Raw genomic sequence first — 23,735 nt, forward strand, 5'->3', positions numbered from 1 at the left:
TACGCGCCCTGCCTTATGAGGCAAAACGGTTCATCAGTCAACAGGCCTTGACCACGGCTGATCTGACCGTGGAAGCTGTGGAAAAGTACCAGGCCACAGCGGAGATGCTGAATGCTTCCCGAAAAGACCCCAGGAGTGCGGCCCCACCACAAATGGGAAGAACCCGTCCAAAGGACCCCAAGGTCTCGAACCCAGCCACGTCAGGACTTATCCCGGCTCCAGGGGGAGCCAGAAACCAGGCGGGTCCAAGAAGAGTACACCAGGAGGGGGAAACTCGACAGTGTTACCGGTGTGGGGAGATGGGACATATCTCCTGGCAGTGTGGGAAACCAGCCGAGGAACCTATGCCCACTGCGGAGTCCTCCAGCTCAGCACCCACACACCGTTTTGCCTCGCTCTTGGGAGTCGTAGATGGCGGCCCAGATCGACCCCCCACCTGCCCGGTAACTGTGAATCACCATGATGTGGAGGCCTTACTGGATTCTGGTAGCCGGGCCACCCTAGTGCGTAAGGATTTGGTGGGCCCAACGTGTCTGACCCCGGGAAAAGTCCTCCCAGTTTCCTGTGTCCATGGAGACACCAGAGAATACCCCATTACTGAACTTACAATGACCAGCACACGGGGAACCATACACACGACGGCGGGGGTGGTTGATTCCCTCCCCGTCCCTGTCCTAATTGGACGAGACTGCCCAGCCTTTTACCCACTCTGGAGAGAGTCTCAGGAGAGGATAACCCGAGTACCTCGGAAACGGAGAGGCAAGACTCATCCTGGGAAGGCTCCGGTGCAATCCTCCGAGTTACTCACTCCCGCCCGGGCTCTGATAGGGATGGCAGGTGCCCAGACCGACACAGAGACGGAGCTACAGAATCTGGACAAAGAACTGTCTGGTCTGAAGGGGACCGCTGAGAGGTATCGTTTGTTAAAGCAACAGTTAGACATGAAGACAGAAGAGTTAGATATCCTCCAGGCTAAACTCCAACAGAGCTCCTTCCCTAAGCAACAGGAGGAGCTGGAGAGGCTGCGCAGGACCATCGAGGAGTGTGAGGAGACCCTGCGCAGTAGTAAGGAGGTCCAGAAGAAGGCAGAGGAGAAGTACAAGGTGTTGGAGAACAAGATGAAGAATGCGGAGGCAGAGAGAGAGAAGGAACTGAAAGCTGCTCAACAGAAGCTAAACTCTGCTAAAACCAAGGCTGATGCGTTCAGTAAGAAACTCAAGGAGAGACAACAGGAGGCTGAGTCCCTGGTCCTAGAGTTGGAGGAGTTGAAGAGAGAGCAGTCTGGCAAGCACCACGGCAATGCGGACGCCCTCTCCCGGCGTGATGCCTTCTTCGCTGCCTTTACCCGACGAGGACGTCGGTCCCGAGGAGGGGGATGTGTGATGTCACGAGAGGCTGTGTCCTGGAGGGACGTTACATCCCCCTGAGGTGGCTGCAAACCCAGACAGCTATGGCTCCATCTGCTGGTATGGTCGGGAACTCCACCCCTCTATGGCCAATCTTCCCACGCAGCTGAAACAAATGAGGAGCTGATGAGCTGAAGGGTTGGGAAGGGAAGAGACACACTGAGGGGAGTGTGGGGGGGTGAAGAGACACAGTCTCCAACCTGGGCTCTCTGGAGGACAAGAGTGCTGCACGTCCACTTCCATGAGGAATATAAGGATTTGGAGATACTTACCTTTGGGAAATACTCACCTTTGGATATATGCACCTGTGGAAATACAGGAGAGACATTTGGAAGGACTTTTTGCTGGGTTGGCCACTAGCTGCAACGTGGACTACAGTAAGGCTGGGGAAAAGTTATCTGAGCGAGTGAGAATTATGATTCTGGATGTGGAAGAGACATCCCTGAACTGTTAACCCTTAAAGAGCCACAAGAGAACAGAATTTTGTTATATTTTCGTAATTTCCCAAGACCTATAATAAAATCCTTGTTTTGTTTGAACCTTGTCTCCTTGCACTACTTGAGCAATCCCGCTGAAAGCTGTGTAGCCTCTCGTGACGTCACAGTACATATACTGTAGGTAGGGATAAAGTGACTAGGCAACAGGATAGATAATAGAGTTAGTGCAAAAGGGTCAATGCAGATAACCAATAGCTATCCGGACTAACTATTTAACTAACTATTTAGCAGTCTTATGGCTTAGGGGTAGAAGCTTTTCAGGGTCCTGTTGGTTCCAGACTTGGTGCATTGGTACCGCTTTCCTCGTGGTAGCAGAGAGAACAGTCTATGACTTGGGTTTCTCGAGTCTTTGACCATTTTTAGGTCCTTCCTCTGACACCCCTGGTATAGAGGTCCTGGATGGCAGGGAGCTCGGCCCCAGTGAGGTACTGGGCTGTACGCACTACCCTCTGTAATGACTTGCGGTCATATGGCGAGGAATTGCCGTACCAAGCGGTGATGCAGCCAGTCAAGATGCTCTCAATGGTGCAACTGTAGAACATTTTGAGGATCTGAGGGCCCATGCCCTTTTCTGAGGGCCCTTTTCAGTCCCCTGAGGGGGAAGAGGCGTTGTTGTGCCCTCTCCACGACTGTGTTGGTGTGTGGACCATGATAATTCCTTTGTGATGTGGACACCGAGGAACTTGAAGCCCTCGACCCGCTCCACTACAGCCCCGTCCACGATCAGCTCCTTTGTCTTGCTGACGTTGAGGGAGAGGTTGTTGCAGATAAAATATACTTTTTGCAGATAAAAGGCTGTGCGTGATGACGTAGTGCACATAAAATACCTTTTCATGTTAAGTTCCCGTGAACCGAATAAAAAGTTTAGTTAAATGGGTTTCCATTGCATTTTCAACTCTACTGATGTTTTTCTCACAAAAAATGTTGCGTTATATAGCAAGTGTCCTCTCTGGTATTGGCACGTGCGCTCTAGCCAACAACGCTATCTGCGCGCTATTGTTGGCTAGAGCGCACGTATAGCCTACATGATGAGATTATTATTATTATGGACAAAAGAGCAAGATTATTTTTATTTGTCAAACTGCAGCCAAGCATCGATTATCATGTCACCAGAATAAGTACCTCGATATTTATTGGAAAAGAGCATTAAGCTCATCACCTTGCACTTTCACCACCCTGTGAAGTTCACATTTTATTTCATCTGTAGCATAATAAACTGCATGCTTTCCCGACAAGTCATAGTGGGAGGACCACACAACATGTCAGCATGACTCCAAGTTTACTTCGATATGATGGTTATTATATCAATATTTGCCCATAAAAGCGTTTCCACCGACATTTCTCGCATTATACATTTTACCGACGCTAAAAGATCCCACCTTGTCTAGCGTATTTAGTTTTGTCGACATTTTGAAAGTTTACGAAAAATGTTCTGTTACCATCAGGCCTGTCATTATTTACTTTACTTGCATAAAAAGGTTGGATGGAAACCAGTTTATAGACTGACCAGGTGAATCCCGGTGAAAGGTATGATCCCTTATTGATGTCACCTGTTAAATCCGCTTCAATCAGTGTAGATGAAGGGGAGGAGAAAGGTTAGAGAATGGGTTTTTAAGCCTTGGGAAGCATTGGAGTCAACATGGGCCAGCATCCCTGTGGAACGCTTTCGACACCTTGTAGAGTCCATGCCCCGACGAATTGAGGCTGTTCTGAGGGGAAAGGGGGGGGTGCAACTCAATGTTAGGAAGGTGTTCCTAATGTTTTGTACACTCAGTGTATGTATATACTGTATCCTAGTCATGGCTCATCCTATATAACTACTGCTGTGCACACCTTTTCTATTCATACAGTGCCTTCGGAAAGTATTCAGACTCCTTGACTTTTTACAAATTGTGTTACGTTACAGCCTTATTCTAAAATCGATTAAATCGTTTTTTTCCCTCAATCTACACACAATACCCCATAATGACAAAGCAAAAACAGGTTTTTAGAAATGTTTGCTAATTTATAAAAAAATGAAATAAAACATTTACATAAGTAATTCAGACCCTTTACTCAGTAATTTGTTGAAGCACCTTTGGCAGCAATTACAACATCGAGTCTTACATTTACATTTTAGTCATTTAGCAGACACTCTTATCCAGAGCGACTTACAGTTAGTGAATACATTTTTTTTTTTTTTTTATACTGGCCCCCCATGGGAAACGAACCCACAACCCTGGCGTTGCAAACGCCATGCTCTATCAACTGAGCTACATCCCTGCCGACCATTCCCTCCCCTACCCTGGACGACGCTGGGCCAATTGTGCGCCGCCCATGAGTCTCCGGGTCGCGGCCGGCTGCGACAGAGCCTGGATTCGAACCAGGATCTCTAGTAGCACAGTTAGCACTGCGATGCAGTGCCTTAGACCACTGCGCCACTCAGGAGTCTTCTTGGGTATGATGCTACAAGCTTAGACCACTGCGCCACTCAGGAGTCTTCTTGGGTATGATGCTACAAGCTTGGCACACCTGTATTTGGGGAGTTTCTCCCATTCTTCTCTGCAGATCCTCTCAAGCTCTGTCAGGTTGGATGGGGAGCGTTGCTGCACAGCTATTTTCTGGTCTCTCCAGAGATGTTCGATCGGGTTCAAGTCCGGGCTCTGGCTGGGCCACTCAAGGACATTCAGAGACTTGTCCCAAAGCCACTCCTGCATTATCTTGACTGTGTGCTTAGGGTCGTTGTCCTGTCGGAAGGTGAACCTTCACCCCAGTCTGAGGTCCTGGGCACTCTGGAGCAGGTTTTCATCGAGGATCTCTCTGTCCGTTTATCTTTCCCTCGATCCTGACTAGTCTCCCAGTCCCTGCCGCTGAAAAACATCCCCACAGCATGATGCTGCCACCATCATGCTTCACCGTAGGGATGGTGCCAGGTTTCCTCCAGCTTGGCATTCAGGCCAAAGAGTTCAATCCTGGTTTCATTAGACCAGATAATCTTGTTTCTCATGGTCTGAGAGTCTTTAGGTGCCTTTTGACAAACTCCAAGGGGGCTGTCATGTGCCTTTTACTGAGGAATGGCTTCCGTCTGGCCACTCTATCATAAAGGCCTGATTGGTAGAGTTCTGTAGAGATGGTTGTCCTTCTGGAAGTTTCTCCCATCTCCACAGAGGAACTCTAGAGCTCTGTCAGAGTGACCATCGGGTTCTTGGGCACCTCCCTGACCAAGGGCCTTCTCCCCTGATTGCTCAGTTTGGCCGGGTGGCCAGCTCTAGGAAGAGTCTTGGTGGTTCCAAACTTCTTCCATTTAAGAATGATGGAGGCCACTGTGTTCTTGGGGACCTTCAATGCTGCAGACATTTTTTGGTACCCTTCCCCAGGTCTGTGCCTCGACACAATCCTGTCTCGGAGCTCTACGGACAATTCCTTCGACCTCATGGCTAGGTTTTTGCTCTGACATGCACTGTCAACTGTGGGACCTTATATAGACAGGTGTGTGCCTTTCCAAATCATGTCCAATCAATTGAATTTACCACAGGTGGACTCCAATCAAGTTGTAGAAACATCTCAAGGATGATCAATGGAAACAGGATGCACCTGAGCTCAATTTCAAGTCTCATAGCAAAGGTTCTGAATACTTTATTTTTAATACATTTGCAAAAATGTCTAAACCTGTTTTCGCTTTGTCATAATGGGGTATTGTGTGTAGATTGCTAAGGATTTTTATTCATTTAATCCATTTTAGGATAAGGCTGTAACGTAACAATGTGAAAAAAGTCAAGGGGTCTGAATACTTTCCGAAGGCACTGTATATGTCGTCTCCAATGTTTATTGAAAAGATAAATATACTGAACAAAAATATAAACGCAACTAATGAACAGTTACAGTTCATATATGGAAATCAGTCAATTGAAATAAATTCATTAGGCCCTAATCTATGGATTTCACATGACTGGGAATACAGATATGCATCTGTTGGTCACAGATACCTTGAAAAAACAAAATATGGGCGTGGATTAGAAAACCAGTCAGTATTTGGTATGACCACTGTTTGCCTCATGCAGCGCGACACTTCTTCTTCGCATAGAGTTGATCAGGCTGTTGATTTTGGCTTGTGAAATGTTGTCCCACTCCTCTTCAATGGCTGTGCAAAGTTGCTGGATATTGTGGGGAACTGGAACACGTTGTCGTACACGTCGATCCAGAGCATCCCAAACATGCTCAATGGGGACATGTCGGATGAGCATGCAGGCCATGGAAGAGCTGGGACATTTTCAGCTTCCAGGAATTGTGTACAGATCCTTGTGACATGGGGCCCTTGCATTGTCATGCTGAAACATTAGGTGATGGTGGGGGATGAATGACATGACAAGGGGCCTCAGGATCTCGTCACTGTATCGCTGTGCATTGAAATTGACATTGATAAAATGCAATTGTGTTCGTTGTCCGTAGCTTATGCCTGCCCATACCATAACCCCACCGCCACCATGTGGCACTCTGTTCACGACGTTGACATCAGTAAACCACTCGCCCACACGATGCCATGCACGTGGTCTGCGGTTGTGAGGCTGGTTGGATATACTGCCAAATTCTCTAAAACGACGTTGGAGGTGGCTTATGGTAGAGAAATTAACATTCAATTCTCTGGCAATAGCTCTGGTAGACATTCCTGTAGTCAGTATGCCAACTGCACACTCCCTCAACTTGAGACATCTGTGGCATAGAGTACCACAGTATGAGTCATAATACCCATAAAACCTTGTGGTCAAACAAGGAAAAGACTCCAATTGTTTTTCCATCGTTCATTTTTCCCATAGAGGATTTTAGAAATGCTTAAAATAAAAGCTGTGTTTCGTGTAGGCTTACCCTGGCATGGCATTTTGATAACCATGTCAATCTCTCTAGGACAAGTTGACTTTTATTAATATATTCATCTGTATTTACCCCCCCAAAATGAAATGTTAATTAGCTGCTAATGTGGCTATCATAAAGAACTACAAATGCCATGATGATCTGGACGAGACTGCCGAATCAAGGCAAAGGTAAGAATCTCTGGATTAACTATCTAATGTCAGCTAAATGTAGTAATACATTGGTTAAATGTCTTTAAATTTACAATTCTGCGAACTGTCTTGTGCAAGTTTTAAATTGACACAATACCTGTTAGCAAAGGTGTCTGCTAGAGATGAAGTGCAGGAGCTTGCAGAGATTTGTAGTCTTGTATGATGTCTACTTTGATACTAATTAGCATTTTCGAATCTGTAAATAGAGACTAATATATTGATGAAAGTCACCTTGTCCGAGAGAGATTAACATGGTTATCATAACGCCACGCCAGGGTAAGCCTACACGAAACACAGCCCTTATTTTAAGTGTTTCTAAAATTCCCTATGGGGAAAAATGAATGGTGGAAAAACGATTGGAACCATTTCCCTGTTTGACCGCTAGGTTTTATGGGTATTATGACACCGCCACTGTGGGGCTCTATTGTGTTGTCTGACAAAATTGCACATTTTAGATTGGCCTTTTATTGTCCCCAGCACAAGGTGCACCTGTGTAATGATCATGCTATTTAATCAGCTTCTTGATATGCCACACCTGTCAGTGGATGGATTATCTTGGCAAAGGAGAAATATTCACTAACAGAGATGTAAAAAAAAATTGTGCACAACATTTTAGAGAAATAAGCTTTTTGTACGTATGGAACATTTCTGGGATCTGTTATGTCAGCTCATGAAACATGGGACCAATGCTTTACATGTTGCATTTATATTTTTGTTCAGTGTACATTTGCACCAAGTCTGGAACCAACAGGAACCTGAACAGCTTCTACCCCCAAGCCATAAGACTGCTAAATAGTTAACCAAATACAGTGCCATGAAAAAGTATTTGCCCCCTTTCTGATTTTCTCTATTTTTACTAATTTTTTATACTGAATGTTATCAGATCTTCAACCAAAACCTAATATTAGATAAAGGGAACCTGAGGTTACAAATAACAAAACAAATGGAGACTTATTTTATTTATTTAATTAACAAAGTTATGCAACACCCAATTCCCATGTGTGAAAAAGTAATTGCCCCCTTACACTCAATAACTGGTTGTGCCACCTTGAGCTGCAATGACTGCAACCAAATGCTTCCTTTAGTTGTTGATCAGTCTCTCATATCGCTTTGGAGGAATTTTGGCCCACTCTTGAATGCAGAACTGCTTTAACCTCTACGGGATCGGTGTCCCTTATATGGGACAGTTGCTGCTCAATATGCGATATGTGACTGGAATGGTCTTATATGGGCAGAAATCTTAAATTCTTGTTAATCTAACTGCAGTGTCCAATTTACAGTAGCTATTACAGCAACAACAAAAAAAGACAATGCTTTTGTTTGAGGATAGTGCACAACAACAAAACACTTTTATCACGGCAACTGGTTTGGTACATTCACCTCTGAAGGTAAGTAATGTACTTACATTCAGTAATCTTGCTCTGATTTGTCATCCTGAGGATCCCAGAGATAAAATGTAGTGTAGTTTTGTTTAAAAAATCTATTTTTATATTCAAATGTAGGAACTGGGTTCTACAGTTTGACGTCTGGCTCCACACCCACCCCGCCCGGCCATCTAGATGTGTGACGGTTAGTGTCTTTTCTGTAGGGAAGCTAATGATCCATGATGTATGACATTCCTGGGAGTGTGCAAACTTAAATTTTGTATTACCATAGCATTTGTATATGTTCTCTATAGTTATGTACTTGAAAACCAAATCGGCACATTTGGGAAAACTGCTGGCAGACTTGATACAAAATATTATGTAGTGATGTAATTCTTCCCTTGATCAGTCTGAAACTTTGCAAACACACTGCTGCCATCTAGTGGACAACATCTAAATTAAATCTAGAATCCTACGTCACTGTCTGTCCTTTCTCTTGCATTTCAAAGCTGATGAAAAATGTATGATCTTTTACCAGATCTAATGTGTTATATTCTCCTACATTAATTTGACATTTCCACAAACTTCAAAGTGTTTCCTTTCAAATGATATCAAGAATATGCATATGCTTGCTTCTGGTCCTGAGCTACAGGCAGTTAGATTTGGGTATGTCATTTTAGGCGGAAATTGAAAAAAAGGGTCCGATCCATAAGAGGGTATTAACTCAGCTTTAATATTAGGTTTTGGTTGAAATCTGATAACATTCAGTATAAAAAATATGAAAGGGGGCAAATTCTTTTTCAGAGCACTGTAGCTACCCGGACCATCTGCATTGACCCCCCTTTGCACTAACTGTTTTGACTCATCACATACGCTGCTGCTACTGCTTATTATCTATTATCTGTTGCGTAGTCACTTTACCCCTACCTATATGCACGTGGAGCCTTCTGAGTGGAAGACAGCTCATAATAATGGCTGGAATGGAGCAAATGGAATGGCATCAAATACTTGGAAACCATGTGTTTGATACCATTCCACTAATTCCACTCCAGCCATTACCACGAGCCCGTCTTCCTCAATGAAGGTGCCACCAACCTCCTTTACGAAGCTTGTGACAAATACAATTTGATTAGATTTTTGATTTGACAATGAGTAACGGTAGCTAACGCACTTTTGTACATCGCGCTGTTCTGTACATTTGACCTTATTTTAGCGCCCCCAAAACGTAATACTTCCAGGTCAACTGTAATATGAATACATTTACATTTTTGTCATTTAGCAGACGCTCTTATCCAGAGCGACTTACAGTTAGTGAGTGCATACATTTTCACACTGGCCCCCCGTGGGAAACGAACCCACAACCCTGGCGTTGCAAGCGCCATGCTCTTACAACCATTGTAAAGCACAATTTCTCCCCTTTCCAGCAAAGTCAATGACGAGACCTTCATGCTGCCCGTCTCTGCATGATTGAAGAAAGCAATGGAGCTCCGCCAGGTCTTTCTAAAAATGGCGGGTGGGGAAGCGAAAGCTACTGCATCATAGTGAAAGGGGGAGATATGTCGTGTGGGGAACCGGCTTTTTTCACCCAATTTGTCCAACTTATCACCTCTAAAATGTAAATAAAACACTATAAAGAGTTTATATAATGTCTCATTACATACCTATTTGAAGGTTTGTGTCGAATTTGAATAGGGTTTTTAGGGCGGCGCTACATTTATCTTCCCAATTAAACTGTGGGTGTCACGGTTTTTGAGAGTCATTATGGCTCGCATTGAAATGCGAAAAATTTACAATTGATTGAATTAACTATTGATTAACTCACAAGTAATTAACTTCACACTCACCATTGATCATTTCTTGTTTTTAATCTGCGAGAGAAGCGCTACACCTGGTGGAAATAGGCTGTACGGCACAGAATGAGTTGAATAATGACATGTCACACTTTAACGTACAGCGTCAGCAGGGTCAGTTTTTTCAACTTTTCTCCAATACTATTGGTCTATTACCATGTCAATCAACGCTGAATCGAAACTTAGTTCACACCCCTGATTTTGATGCCAACACAGTCGCTACAGTCCCAATGGTTTTCATTTCAGCCTCGTTTGAATGCAGCGGTTGCTCACATATGTACGGAATGGAGTTAGCTACCGTTACTTGTTGTCTCTCAAATACATCGTTACAGTTGTTGGTTAACTAGCTAGTGAATTTGAGCCATATTAGCATAGAAGTGACATCAGTAAAAACACCTCAAAACAAGACATGATATCAAGAACAAGATAAAACTAACTGAAATGAGCCACCTACAATTCTCCACATGGCAGCTTCGTGTCATTGTTGCGAGCATATCTGGCCATCCAGAATCACAACTGATTGGACTTCTGACCCTATTGAAGCAATGTGCGACTTTGTCAGCTAACCTGTCTATACAACAAACGAGCTCTGTTGACATGACGGTGCAGGTTTCTCGTAACTGTCAAAAGAACCGATGTGGATGTGGTGGAGGAGTCAGGCGCAGGACACAGAGGATTCGTCCAAAAAGACTTTACTAGTCCAAAGTGCAACAAAACAATACACGACCTCGAAAACAAACGGAGGCGAGGGAATTACGCAACATGCGTAAAACAATAAACAAAACTAACAGAGCGCAAACACGCAGCTCCGCACGACAGGCAAACAACAACACACAATCTAACTAATACAAAACAGGGAACTTATAGGACACGTAATCAGAACACAAACAGACACCGGTGTACAAGACAGACTAAAGCAATCACACCACGAAACATACAACGGTGGCAGCTAGTACTCCGGGGACGGCGAACGCCGAAGCCTGCCCGAACCAGGAGGAGGAGCAGTCTCGGCCGAAACCGTGACAGTACCCCCCCCCCTTGACGCGCGGCTTCAGCCGTGCGCCGACCCCGGCCTCGGGGACGGCCAGGAGGACGCGGACCCGGGCGCGTGGGATGCCCACGGTGGAACTCAGTCAGGAGGGATGGATCGAGGATGTCCCTCCTAGGCACCAAGCACCGTTCCTCCGGACCGTACCCCTCCCACTCCACGAGATACTGGAGACCACTCATCCGGCGCCTCGAGTCCAAGATGGTCCGGACCCTGTACGCCGGGACCCCCTCGATGTCCAAAGGGGGCGGAGGGGTCTCTCCTATCTCATCTTCTTGGAGTGGGCCAGCTACCACCGGCCTGAGAAGAGACACATGGAACGAGGGGTTAATATTTTTGTATTCAATAGGCAGTTGTAACCTGTAACACACCTCGTTCAATCTTCTCAGGACTTTGAAGGGCCCCACAAACCGCCAACCCAGCTTCCGGCAGGGCAGGCGGAGGGGCAGGTTTCGAGTCGAGAGCCAGACTCGATCTCCCGGTGCGTACACCGGTCCCTCACTGCGGTGGCGATCGGCGCTCGCCTTTTGTTGACGGATGGCCCGCTGCAGATGGACATGGGCAGCGTCCCACGTCTCCTCCGAGCGCCGAATCCACTCGTCCACCGCAGGGGCCTCGATCTGGCTCTCGTGCCACGGTGCCAGGACCGGCTGATACCCTAAAACACACTGGAAAGGTGTTAAACCGGTGGAGGAGTGGCGGAGAGAGTTCTGGGCCATCTCGGCCCAGGGGATATACCTGGACCACTCCTCCGGCCGGTCCCGGCAATAGGACCTCAAAAACCTACCCACATCCTGGTTGACTCGTTCAACCTGCCCATTGCTCTCTGGGTGGTACCCCGAGGTAAGGCTCACCGAGACCCCCCAAGCGTTCCATGAACGCCCCCAGACTCTGGAGGTAAACTGGGGACCTCGGTCAGACACAATATCCTCGGGGACCCCATAGTGCCGGAACACGTGGGTAAATAGGGCCTCGGCGGTCTGTAGGGCAGTAGGGAGACCCGGCATTGGGAGGAGACGACAGGCCTTGGAAAACCGATCCACAACGACCAAAATGGTGGTATTCCCCTGGGAAGGGGGTAGGTCGGTCACAAAATCCACCGAGAGGTGGGACCATGGTCGTTGTGGAACGGGCAGGGGATGTAACTTACCCCTGGGCAAATGTCTAGGCGCCTTACACTGGGCGCACACCGAGCAGGAGGAGACATAAACCCTCACATCCTTAGCTAACGTTGGCCACCAGTATTTCACGCTAAGGCAGTGCACTGTCCGGCCAATACCTGGATGTCCAGAGGAGGGTGATGTATGAGCCCAATAAATAAGACGATCACGAACCTCGAGCGGAACGTACTTCCGCCCCACAGGACACTCGGGGGAGTAGGGTCGGCACGCAGTGCCCGCTCGATTTCCGTATCGACCTCCCATACCACCGGAGCCACCAGACAAGACTCCGGCAGTATGGAAGTGGGCTCAATGGACCTCTCCTCTGTGTCATACCGCCGGGGCAGGGCGTCTGCCTTACCGTTCTGGGACCCTGGGATGTATGTGATCTTAAAAACAAACCGGGTCAGGAACATGTTCCACCTAGCCTGACGAGGGTTCAATCTCCTAGCTGCCCGGATGTACTCCAGGTTACGGTGATCGGTCAGAATGAGGAAAGGGTGTTGCCCCCTCAAGCCAATGCCTCCACACCTTTAGGGCCTGGACTACAGCTAACAGCTCCCTGTCCCCAACGTCATAATTGCGCTCCGCCGAGCTGAGTTTCTTAGAGTAGAACGCACAGGGGCGGAGCTTAGGTGGCGTGCCGGACCGTTGTGACAGGACTGCCCCAATACCGGTCTCGGACGCGTCTACCTCTACTTGGAATGGTAAAGAGGGATCCGGATGCGCCAGCACCGGGGCCGAGGTGAACAGGTTCTTCAGTTTGACAAATGCCCTGTCCGCCTCAGCTGACCACTGCAGACGAACCGGACCCCCCTTTAACAGGGACGTAATGGGCGCTGCAACCTGTCCAAAGCCCCGAATAAACCTCCGGTAGTAATTAGCAAAACCCAAGAACTGCTGCACCTCTTTTACAGTGGTTGGAGTTTGCCAATTACGCACGGCCAACACACGGTCTACCTCTATCTCCACACCAGACGCGGACAACCGATAACCCAAAAAGGAGACGGACTCCTGGAAGAACAGGCATTTCTCTGCCTTGACATACAAGTCATGCTCCAACAGTCTTCTCAACACTCGGCGCACCAGGGCTACATGCTCGGCTCGTGTAGAAGAGTACACTAGGATGTCGTCGATGTACACTACCATACCCTGCCCATGCATGTCCCGGAAAATCTCGTCAACAAAGGATTGGAAGACTGAAGGAGCATTCATTAGCCCGTATGGCATGACGAGATACTCGTAATGACCCGAGGTGGTGCTAAATGCCGTTTTCCATTCCCCCTCCCTAATGCGCACCAGATTGTACGCGCTCCTGAGATCCAACTTTGTGAAGAACTGCGCTCCGCGTAATGACTCCGTCATAGTCGCAATCAGTGGAAGAGGGTAACTGTACTTAACCGTGATCTGATTGAGACTACGGTAATCAATACACGGGCGCAAACCCCCGTCCTTCTTCTTCACAAAGAAGAAACTCGAGGAAACCGGGGAAGTGGAGGACCGTATGTATCCCTGTGCCAAGGACTCGGCTATGTAAGTCTCCATAGCCGCTGTCTCCTCTTGAGACAGGGGATACACACGGCTCCGCGGAAGAGCCGCTCCTGTTTGGAGATTTATCGCACAGTCCCCCTGTCTATGAGGTGGTAGCCGTGTTGCCCTCGTCTTGCTGAACACGAGTGCTAAGTCCTCATACTCAGGGGGAATGCGCATTGCGGGCACTTGGTTCGGACTCTCAACCGAGGTCGCCCCTAAGGAAACACCTAGACATCTCCCTACACACTGGGCAGACCACTCCATAAGAGCCCTCTGTTGCCACGCAATGGTAGGATCATGGGTGCTTAACCAGGGAAGCCCCAACACCACGGGGTACGCAGGAGAGTCAATCAGATAAAACTGAATGATCTCCTCATGACCCCCCTGCGTCGTCATAGTAAGTGGTGCTGTGACTTCTCTGATCAGCCCCGACCCCAACGGCCGGCTGTCTAAGGCGTGGACAGGAAAGGGGGCTTCTACCGGCCGAAGGGGAATTCCAAACCTATAACAAAATGCCCGATCAATAAAATTCCCAGCTGCGCCTGAATCTACTAGCGCCTTATGCTGGGAATGAGGTGCCACCTGTGGAAATCTCACAGGAATACTCATGTGACCAACAGAAAGCTCTGGGTAAGTGGGGCGCCTACTCACCTGAAATGACTCCCCAGTGCGTGACCTGTTGTCCCCTCTCCCAGGAGACCCTCCCCAGCACCTGGCCGCGGTGTGTCCTCCACGGCCACAGTTGGTGCAGGGGGTGGCCTCCCTCGGGTTCTCTCTCCTCCTCTCTCTAGCGCCAGCACCCCCGAGCTCCATGGGAATCGGCTCGGAGGTGCTGGAGGGTGGAATGGTCGGCCCCCACTCGGGACGTCCGCGGGTAGCCAGCAGGGTGTCGAGACGTATGGAGATGTCCACCAACTGGTCGAATGATAGGTTGGTGTCCCTGCAGGCCAGCTCACGACGAACGTCCTCTCGTAGGCTGCACCGGTAATGGTCGATGAGGACCCTCTCATTCCACCCCGCATCCGCCGCTAGCGTCCGGAACTCCAGTGCGAACTCCTGTGCGCTCCTCTTCCCCCTGTCGGAGGTGGAACAGACGCTCCCCCGCCGCTTTCCCTTCAGGTGGGTGATCGAAGACAGCCCTGAAGCGGCGGGAGAACTCCGCGTAGGTGATGGTAGCGGCGTCTATTCCCCTCCATTCGGCGTTGGCCCACTCCAACGCCTTGCCGGATAGACAGGAGATGAGGGCGGAGACGCTCTCGTATCCCGAGGGCGCTGGGTGTATGGTAGCCAGGTAGAGTTCCACCTGCAGGAGGAACCCCTGACACCCGGCTGCAGAACCGTCATATGCCCTCGGGAGCGAGAGCCGAATGCCACTGGGTTCCGGTGCTGAGAGAGGAGGACTGGCCGTTGGAGATGGGATGGAGTAAGAAGGCGTAGGCACCTCTCCAGTCACCAACCGGCGCAGAGTATTGGACACCTCGTCCATGGCGGCCCCAAGTTGCCGGATCATGGTGTCTTGATAGCTGATCCGCTCCTCCAGCGACTTGGGTGCCGCCGCTGCTCCTGCTGACTCCATAGTTTGGTGTGTTGTTCTGTCAAAAGAACCGATGTGGATGTGGTGGAGGAGTCAGGCGCAGGACACAGAGGATTCGTCCAAAAAGACTTTACTAGTCCAAAGTGCAACAAAACAATACACGACCTCGAAAACAAACGGAGGCGAGGGAATTACGCAACATGCGTAAAACAATAAACAAAACTAACAGAGCACAAACACGCAGCTCCGCACGACAGGCAAACAACAACACACAATCTAACTAATACAAAACAGGGAACTTATAGGACACGTAATCAGAACACAAACAGACACAGGTGTACAAGACAGACTAAAGCAATCACACCACGAAACATACAACGGTGGCAGCTAGTACTCCGGGGACGGCGAACGCCGAAGCCTGCCCGAACCAGGAGGAGGAGCAGTCTCGGCCGAAACCATGACAGTAACAACTTTTGATAATTTAACATTTTGTGGTCGTCGTCTTCAAAGTTGTTTCTGCGGGTTGCAAAACGCTAAATTAACATGATGTAAAAGGCTTTGAAAATATAAAGCTTGGTATACACTCAGTGCTCCGTTGACATTTCAGAGATACGCTTATTTTTGTGAGAAATCTTCGAAAAAGAACAGGAATTTCGAATTAATATGAAAGCGTATACTAAAATATGAAAATACTACATGTCATGTCTCAAAATCGATATCCATCTTACCTCTATATTGTTTTACTTCCTGCGGAGTCGAGAAGAAAGATAACGAGTTCAATGGGAAAGTGGACCTGTCAGGTAGCCAGTAGGCTTAATTCTTTTGACCACTTTTGTTCTCTGGCCTCCATTGATTTAGTCACCCTAATTCTGTCAATCCAAAAGTTTAAGAACTCCAATAACTTTTGAACGGATTATGGTAGAGACATGATGTTTGGACCATTGGTTTTCTTAGAAGTATACTACAAAAATGTCGTCCGTTGGTCAAAAATGCTTTTTTGATTGGACACCCTATCATATGCATTAAAACAAGACCACAATGAGTTGTGTGGGCATTATTAGAATGAAGCATTGAAATTCACCAACATACTTCTATACACCAAAAAGAAAGGAGGACCAAGGCACTCTTCATATAATTAATTAAAATGCCTTTATTTGTATGGCATGTTCAATGGAAACAAAGTTTAAAAACTCGTTTAGGCTTCTATACACATATGCTTTGTCACTTGTCTGACTAATGATTGATTAATGATATTAATGTTGGTATAGTAGAATATACTCTGTATTAACAGTGTGTTTCACTTCACAGTCCAACACGTCGTTTAACCGTGACGTGGTGAAGGCTGGCACCGGGAGGCGCTTCCTGGGTGGCCTGCTGGACGACACGTCCTACTGCTACACCCTGGAGGTGTCCTTCTACAGCTACATGGCAGCGGGGAGCACGTCGCCTGTTCCCTACACCGAGGACACCTGTATCCTTCTCTCTCATTGTCATTAGGGCTCCCTGGGAGCCTGGCCGGGCCCCTTCCTCCCATGCCTTCCCAGCCTCCCCCGCTGGCTGATGGAGGAGAAAGGAGAGGAGGCATCAGGGAGAGAGACAGAGATGGGGCTCACGACACGTGTACACGTGTATGTCTCCTCCCTCTCGCTCTTCCTCCCTCCACTAACTTCCCCAAACTTCAGAGCTTCACATCCAATAGAAAGCATGCTGTATTGGTGTCAGAGTTGATTGATAGTTACATCAATACACCCTGTCCATCCATGTAGGAGAAGAGATGCAACAGGAACAGAGGGGATTGTGTGTTGTGTTGCCTGGGACTAGGGTTGCAAAGGGAGGGTATATTACTGGTGCCTGGGACTTGTGGGATGCAGGCTGCAACACAGATTGGTTTAAAGGGAAATTGAGTGTGAGGTTCTGTTCCAGGAAGGTGTGTGGCAGAGTTCTGTGTAGATTGTTTGCTTGTTGCCTCGTGTATTGAAAGGCTCATGTCATTGAGCCAGCAAACCAGTGTACAAACACTAACAGTGTTTTGTGTTTTTGTGGACACCAAAACGTGTCGAAAACAGAATCCGTTTTCTCCCTGAGAGCCCAGCCTGTGCGCAGCGATTGGGCACTGTGGGCAGATTGAATTTGTGTCCTCTTGAGGGAGATAATCCGGAGTACAAAAGGTCTGATTCTCCAAATCAATGCTGCTCCTGAGTAGACAAAAGCCAGCCCTGTGCAGCTGTCTTGGCCAGTGAAATGATCTGGGCAGTGTCTGTACACCAGGCAACAGAACAGCCGTCTGTAGAGCCTAGTAATGAGGGCTGACGGTGATAATGTCAGTCTATTGTACTGGTGCTCCATCCCCCAGCGTTTATCCACACGCTGCCTGCCCCTATAGTAACAACCTCATTTAGGGCCAGACGAGAGCCTATTGATTTCCTAGTCATTATTGGAGGCCTGGCTCGATTGACAGGCAGCACAGGGCTGAGATGTGGACGAGTCAGGTCAGCCCTTATCCACCTGAGCGCTGCCTTGCTCTTTTGTTCAACCAGATACGTAGTGACAGTGGGAAGGCAGCACCTGCCCCATTGATTTTGTTTACAAAAGAGGAAGAGAGCATGTGTGTTCTGCTTTTGTTGTGATGAAGAATAGAATACAGCAGGCCTGTTAATTGAACAGTCTTTTGTACGCTCCAAAGGGATTCAGGATTAAATAGACATTCTCTATAGATGAAAATGTTCCTTCAGATTAACTTGTTTTTAACCATTTTAACAAACTTTGTTGGAAAAGTGGAGACACATCTGAGATCCATGGGATAGAGAAGAGGCAGAAAACCAGAGTGGTGTGGAGTCAGCCTAAAGGCAGAAAAGTATACTGTACAATGCCCATATTCCCTGTTTTGAGATGAGAGGAGATGTTATGTGTAGCGTAAGTGCCCTCTAGTGCCAGGAGGGTGAGGTGTCTGTGTGTGGCTCAGCTCTGTGTGGCTCTGGCCCTGCCTGCCTTGTATCACTCTGTCACACTGTAGACAACCCACTGCCAGCTACCCTTATATACAGGGCATCCATTCACTTCTTTGTTTAATTATTTATTTATCTTGTGTTTATATCAAAAGGGCTATAAAGCCTTCTCATTTCACTCAGTGTTTTCCCCCTACCCAGTGCTCCGCTGAACTGTCAAGTCCAAGGCCTATAGTTGGCTGGCTCGGTATAATAAGAAACCCATCCATGTAGAATGACTCTGCCGCCAGGAGATTATTTTCCCTTCGTGTCGGAGAGGGGATGGAAACAAACAAAGAATGTTTTACTGTGTGTGGAAAGAGTAATAATTTACCCATGATGCCCCTCTCCTTGAAAATGTTCCTTTCTTTGTTTCCCACATAAAAAGCTGTGCTGTACAGAGGAGACAGTCAGACAGCAGAGAGGCTGCTGTAATATGTATGCACATAGCATAACCACGGTGATAGCCACACACTGCAAGTGCATAACAAGTCCCTTGATTATTTGTCGCTGTGCAGTGGGCTTAAAGAAAGAGATAAGAAAACAGAACAGAGCGGCTGTGGTCCGTCACACCCCCTTTATGTTTCTGGAACAGCAGTGTTTACTAGCAATCTTTGTTGGTCTCTCTGTGCTAAAGTATGCTGGCTGAAAACAAGGTGGATGAGGTGAGGTATTCATCTAAATGGCAGGACATTATATAGTAATTCCAAGGCGGGCGAGTGTGGTGGGCGATGGGGATGTGGCGGGGGGGCTGAGTCATGGAAGTGGGTGGGGGCCATGCTGAAGGTCAGGCAGGAACAGGCCTGGGGGATGCGTGTAGCTGGGCTTGGGGAGGGGGGAGTGTCAGCACTACGCGGGGAGAGGGCAGCGGGGACTTCGTGTAGAGCAAAGATTGGGGTCAGACAGGTTGAAGGAACCAGCCATGTCGCTTTTTACGCCCCGGTGATCTGGTCTATGGAGTGTGCAAATCATCAACAAAGACCTTTATGCTTTGCAACCCCCCTCCCGCTCTAAAAACGAATAAATAATTACCTGGACGCCCAAATGAATCCCCCCTTCTCCTGTCTTCTGCTGAGACTGTTGTAGGGTCGTTCCACGAAATGAGTCCCTTTTGCATCCCTTTGATATTTTAAGTAGAAATTGTGCACCAGTATTACATTTTAAAAGCCTGTTATATTAAATGAAGTGCCCTTTAATATAGACCACGTAGAAAATTCCATATCAGATTTTTTATATAAATAGACTTGCTAAAGTGCCAAAATACAGCATTTTGACTAGTCCCTCTGTGCACTCTCTGTGACTTCTATTTAGATTTAACACACATAACCCCAAAAAACATTTCTCCAAGTTTTCGCCATCATTGTAAAGCCCTAGTTATTTGGTTGCTTTGACAAAGTCACTATTATTTATTTCATATGATTAGCGATTAATTTTAAGGTAAAGAAAAAAAAACTGTCCTTCTTACGTTGGCCAACATATTACGTGAACTAAATTCTCGTTTTAATATGAACATCTAATAGTCAAATCATAGTGTAAAAGCAGATGAGCTGGTTCTACTATTTCTGGCCATTTTCAGGTGTTTTGTGGTGGGTCAAACATAACACGTCAACTCTGTTACCCAGTTTTAACAATTATAATTTTTTTGTGTGAAGCCTGCATTCATTTGCCCCTCCCTGTTGCACACAACAGCTTCCATTCCCCCTGTCACAAGGGGATTTATGGCTGATTTAAGATGAAATCATCAACCCTGTTACTGTCAACCCTGTAACGGTCAACCCTTTTGCTTTATTTATTTGGCACTTAGTACAGTGGCTTGTGAAAGTATTCACCCCCCCCTTGGCATTTTTCCTATTTTGTTGCCTTACAACCTGGAATTAAAATTGATTTTTAGGGGGTTTGTATCATTTGATTTACACAACATGCCTACCACTTTGAAGATGCAAAATATTTTTTGTTTGTTATACAAACAAGAAATAATACAAAAAAACAGAACTTGAGCATGCATAACTATTCACACCCCCAAAGTCAATACTTTGTAGAGCCACCTTTTGCAGCAAGTACAGCTGCAAGTCTCTTGGGGTATGTCTCTATAAGCTTGGCACATCTAGCCACTGGGATTTTTGCCCATTCTTCAAGGCAAAACTGCTCCAGCTCCTTCAAGTTGGATGGGTTCAGCTGGTGTACAGCAATCTTTAAGTCTTGCCACAGATTGTCAATTGGATTGAGGTCTGGGCTTTGACTAGACCATTCCAAGACATTTAAATGTTTCCCCTTAAACCACTCAAGTGTTGCTTTAGCAGTATGCTTAGGGCCATTGTCCTGCTGGAAGGTGAACCTCCGTCCCAGTCTCAAATCTCTGGAAGAATGAAACAGGTTTCCCTCAAGAATTTCCCTGTATTTAGCGCCATCCATCATTCCTTCAATTCTGACCAGTTTCCCAGTCCCTGCCAATGAAAAACATCCCCACAGCATGATGCTGCCACCACCATGCTTCACTGTGGGGATGGTGTTCTCGGGGTGATGAGAGGTTTTGGGTTTGCGCCAGACATAGCGTTTTCCTTGATGGCCAAAAAGCTCAATTTTAGTCTCATCTGACTAGAGTACCTTCTTCCATATGTTTGGGGAGTCTCCCACATGGCTTTTGGCGAACACCAAACGTGTTTGCTTATTTTTTTCTTTAAGCAATGGCTTTTTTCTGGCCACTCTTCCGTAAAGCCCAGCTCTGTAGAGTGTACGGCTTAAAGTGGTCCTATGGACAGATACTCCAATCTCCGCTGTGGAGCTTTGCAGCTCCTTCAGGGTTATCTTTGGTCTCTTTGTTGCCTCTCTGATTAATGCCCTCCTTGCCTGGTCTGTGAGTTTTGGTGGGCAGCCCTCTCTTGGCAGGTTTGTTGTGGTGACATATTCTTTCCAATTTTTAATAATGGATTTAATGGTGCTCTGTGGGATGTTCAAAGTCTCTGATATTTTTTTATAACCCAACCCTGATCTGTACTTCTCCGCAGCTTTGTCCCTGACCTGTTTGTAGAGCTCCATGGTCTTCATGGTGCTGATTGCTTGCTGGTGCCCCTTGCTTAGTGGTGTTGCAGACTCTGGGGCCTTTCATAACAGGTGTATATATACTGAGATCATGTGACACTTAAATTACGCACAGGTGGACTTTATTTAACTAATTATGTGACTTCTGAATTTAGGAGCTTCATAGCAAAGGGGGTGAATAAATATGCACACATCACTTTTCCGTTATTTATTTTTTAGAATTTTTTGAAAGAAGTTATATTTTTCATTTCACTTCACCAATTTGGACTATTTTGTGTATGTCCATTACATGAAATCCAAATAAAAATCAGTTTAAATTACAGGTTGTAATGCAACAAAATAGGAAAAATGGCAAGGAGGATGAATACTTTTGCAAGGCACTGTAGGAACTTACTATAGTCCTTTTTTATTTATTTAACCTGAACATGTGCTCTTCATGACAGAATGTAAAAATTTGGTGAAATCAAAAAAGAAAATTCACCAAGTTACACTACCCAAAAGGGACTAATTTAGTGGAAGGACCCTGTAGTCACCAGAATTGAAATCTTAAAGGTTAATTCCACCACTTTTCAACCTCATATTCATTATCTCCAGCACAATACCAGTGTCTGGTTAAAAAGATAAGAAGGTCCTAAAAAATGCTTCTCTGTGACATCACAGGGTAGGATCAAAAGTAAGGAAAACTGTGATTTTCAAAACCTGCAACAAGTTTCTAGCCAGAGAGAGGGTATTTTCTTGCTCCCCACGTCAATGCGAATTTAATATTTTTCAATCTCACAGATTTGTCCTCGCTTTCCTTCCACCATCTGTGGTCACCCAGGTCTAAAAGGCTCATTATATTGGATGAGCAAGCTGTGAATGTTCCCCGCCAGAGCAGTTGGAATATTCTCTGTCGTTTAATGATTTAGCACCACCTGTAATCTCGCACGAAATGGAGAGAAACAATGTTTCATGCTGAGAATTCACTGAGGCATTTGCTTTGTTCTTAGACTGGTGTCCTGTTGGGAAGATTCCACTGTGGCTTCATAGGACTGGTGTCCCTCTGAGTCTAGAGTCTCTGTGTGCTGGTCTGTTATGGCTCTCTATAAATGAGGATGGGCAACATTGTGAAGAGATGCGCACTCAAACAGAGGAAGGTACAATACCAACCTCTTGCTCAAAGACTTTGTGGTGGAGCTGTTTTCTTAAAATAACTTTTAAAAAGTTATTTCTTAAAATGTTATGTGTTACTTCAAGTATGTAATTTGTAATATCTCTGAAGCAGGACAGAGCAGACACATTTGGTCTACCTTTCTGTCGAGGTTATTCTATTTTCTCCATCAAACTTTATCTTTTTGATGTGGTATCACACTGTAATGTCAGAGCATCATTAACAGAGATACCAGCCAGTGTGAAGGTTGAGAGAATCTGGGACCTTATTCAAAACCCAGCTTGACGCTTTGACTGGGAGAGCAAGTAATCTGTGACTTTCAAATCGTCCCACTTTTTTTAATTTGTATAAAACTTTACGCAATGCCTTCCATCTATTTAAAGTAAGATGATGAGGGTTGATTGGACGATGGACTCTAGCGCTAGCTGTGTCATGTGACCAGACAGACCAGTGGTGAGAGGCAGCTACGTGTTGCCCTTTTTACTCTTGAGTTAACAAGTCCAGTGCTGGGCTGTGATCCACTGAACAGAGACAGATCCATGTTCCGGCGGTGTGCCATTTCCCCCTGTCCTTTAGGTTCCAGTCCAGATGGCTAACTGAAATACCTATTATCCCCGGGTCTCACCATAAAAGTCTCACTCAATCAAGCACGTCCATTTTGTCAACCCCTTAGTTTGGTATCACTGCCTCACTTAAGTGTTGTGCTGTCCTGAAGACGTTCCATACACATAAATTGATATAGCACGAGGAGCACAATGTGGAACCGGACAGCTCGGTGGTTCCTCGTGTCTTCAACATCAATCACCAGCCCACTGAAGACGGCATGGCCTGACAGCTAGCTGCAGTCTGGGAGATCACTCTGACATCAGCATTAAATTGGCACACGCAAGTATGGGAGCGTGACTCACACAGGAACATTTGAATACCATACCTGCCAATTGAACATTTCAGGCTTCGCTAATCATGGCACTTAATTGATGGACAGTGACAAGTATGCAAATGATAGCTATCAGGCAAATATTCTCCCCCAGTTGCAAATAATATGCTCCTCAGATCATGGTTAGACGTGGGAGGATTCCTTCTATTGTTATCTTCTTTTCTTTATTATTTACTCCCGTTAAATCACAGTGT

General features: G+C 46.6%; 1 protein-coding gene across 3 annotated transcripts in view; it reads left to right on the plus strand.

Moving 5' to 3' along the window:
• Window positions 1-23,735, plus strand: part of agbl4 (AGBL carboxypeptidase 4) — a 369,255-nt gene that overhangs the window by 340,117 nt on the left and 5,403 nt on the right. For all 3 annotated transcript variants that reach the window (XM_041839343.2, XM_041839344.2, XM_041839345.2), the window contains exon 11: window positions 16,740-16,902. In XM_041839343.2, the coding sequence (XP_041695277.2) occupies window positions 16,740-16,902 (163 nt within the window). The remainder of the gene's footprint in view (window positions 1-16,739; window positions 16,903-23,735) is intronic.

This window comes from Coregonus clupeaformis, chromosome 20 (assembly GCF_020615455.1).
Source record: "Coregonus clupeaformis isolate EN_2021a chromosome 20, ASM2061545v1, whole genome shotgun sequence".
In the NCBI taxonomy this organism is placed as follows: domain Eukaryota; kingdom Metazoa; phylum Chordata; class Actinopteri; order Salmoniformes; family Salmonidae; genus Coregonus; species Coregonus clupeaformis.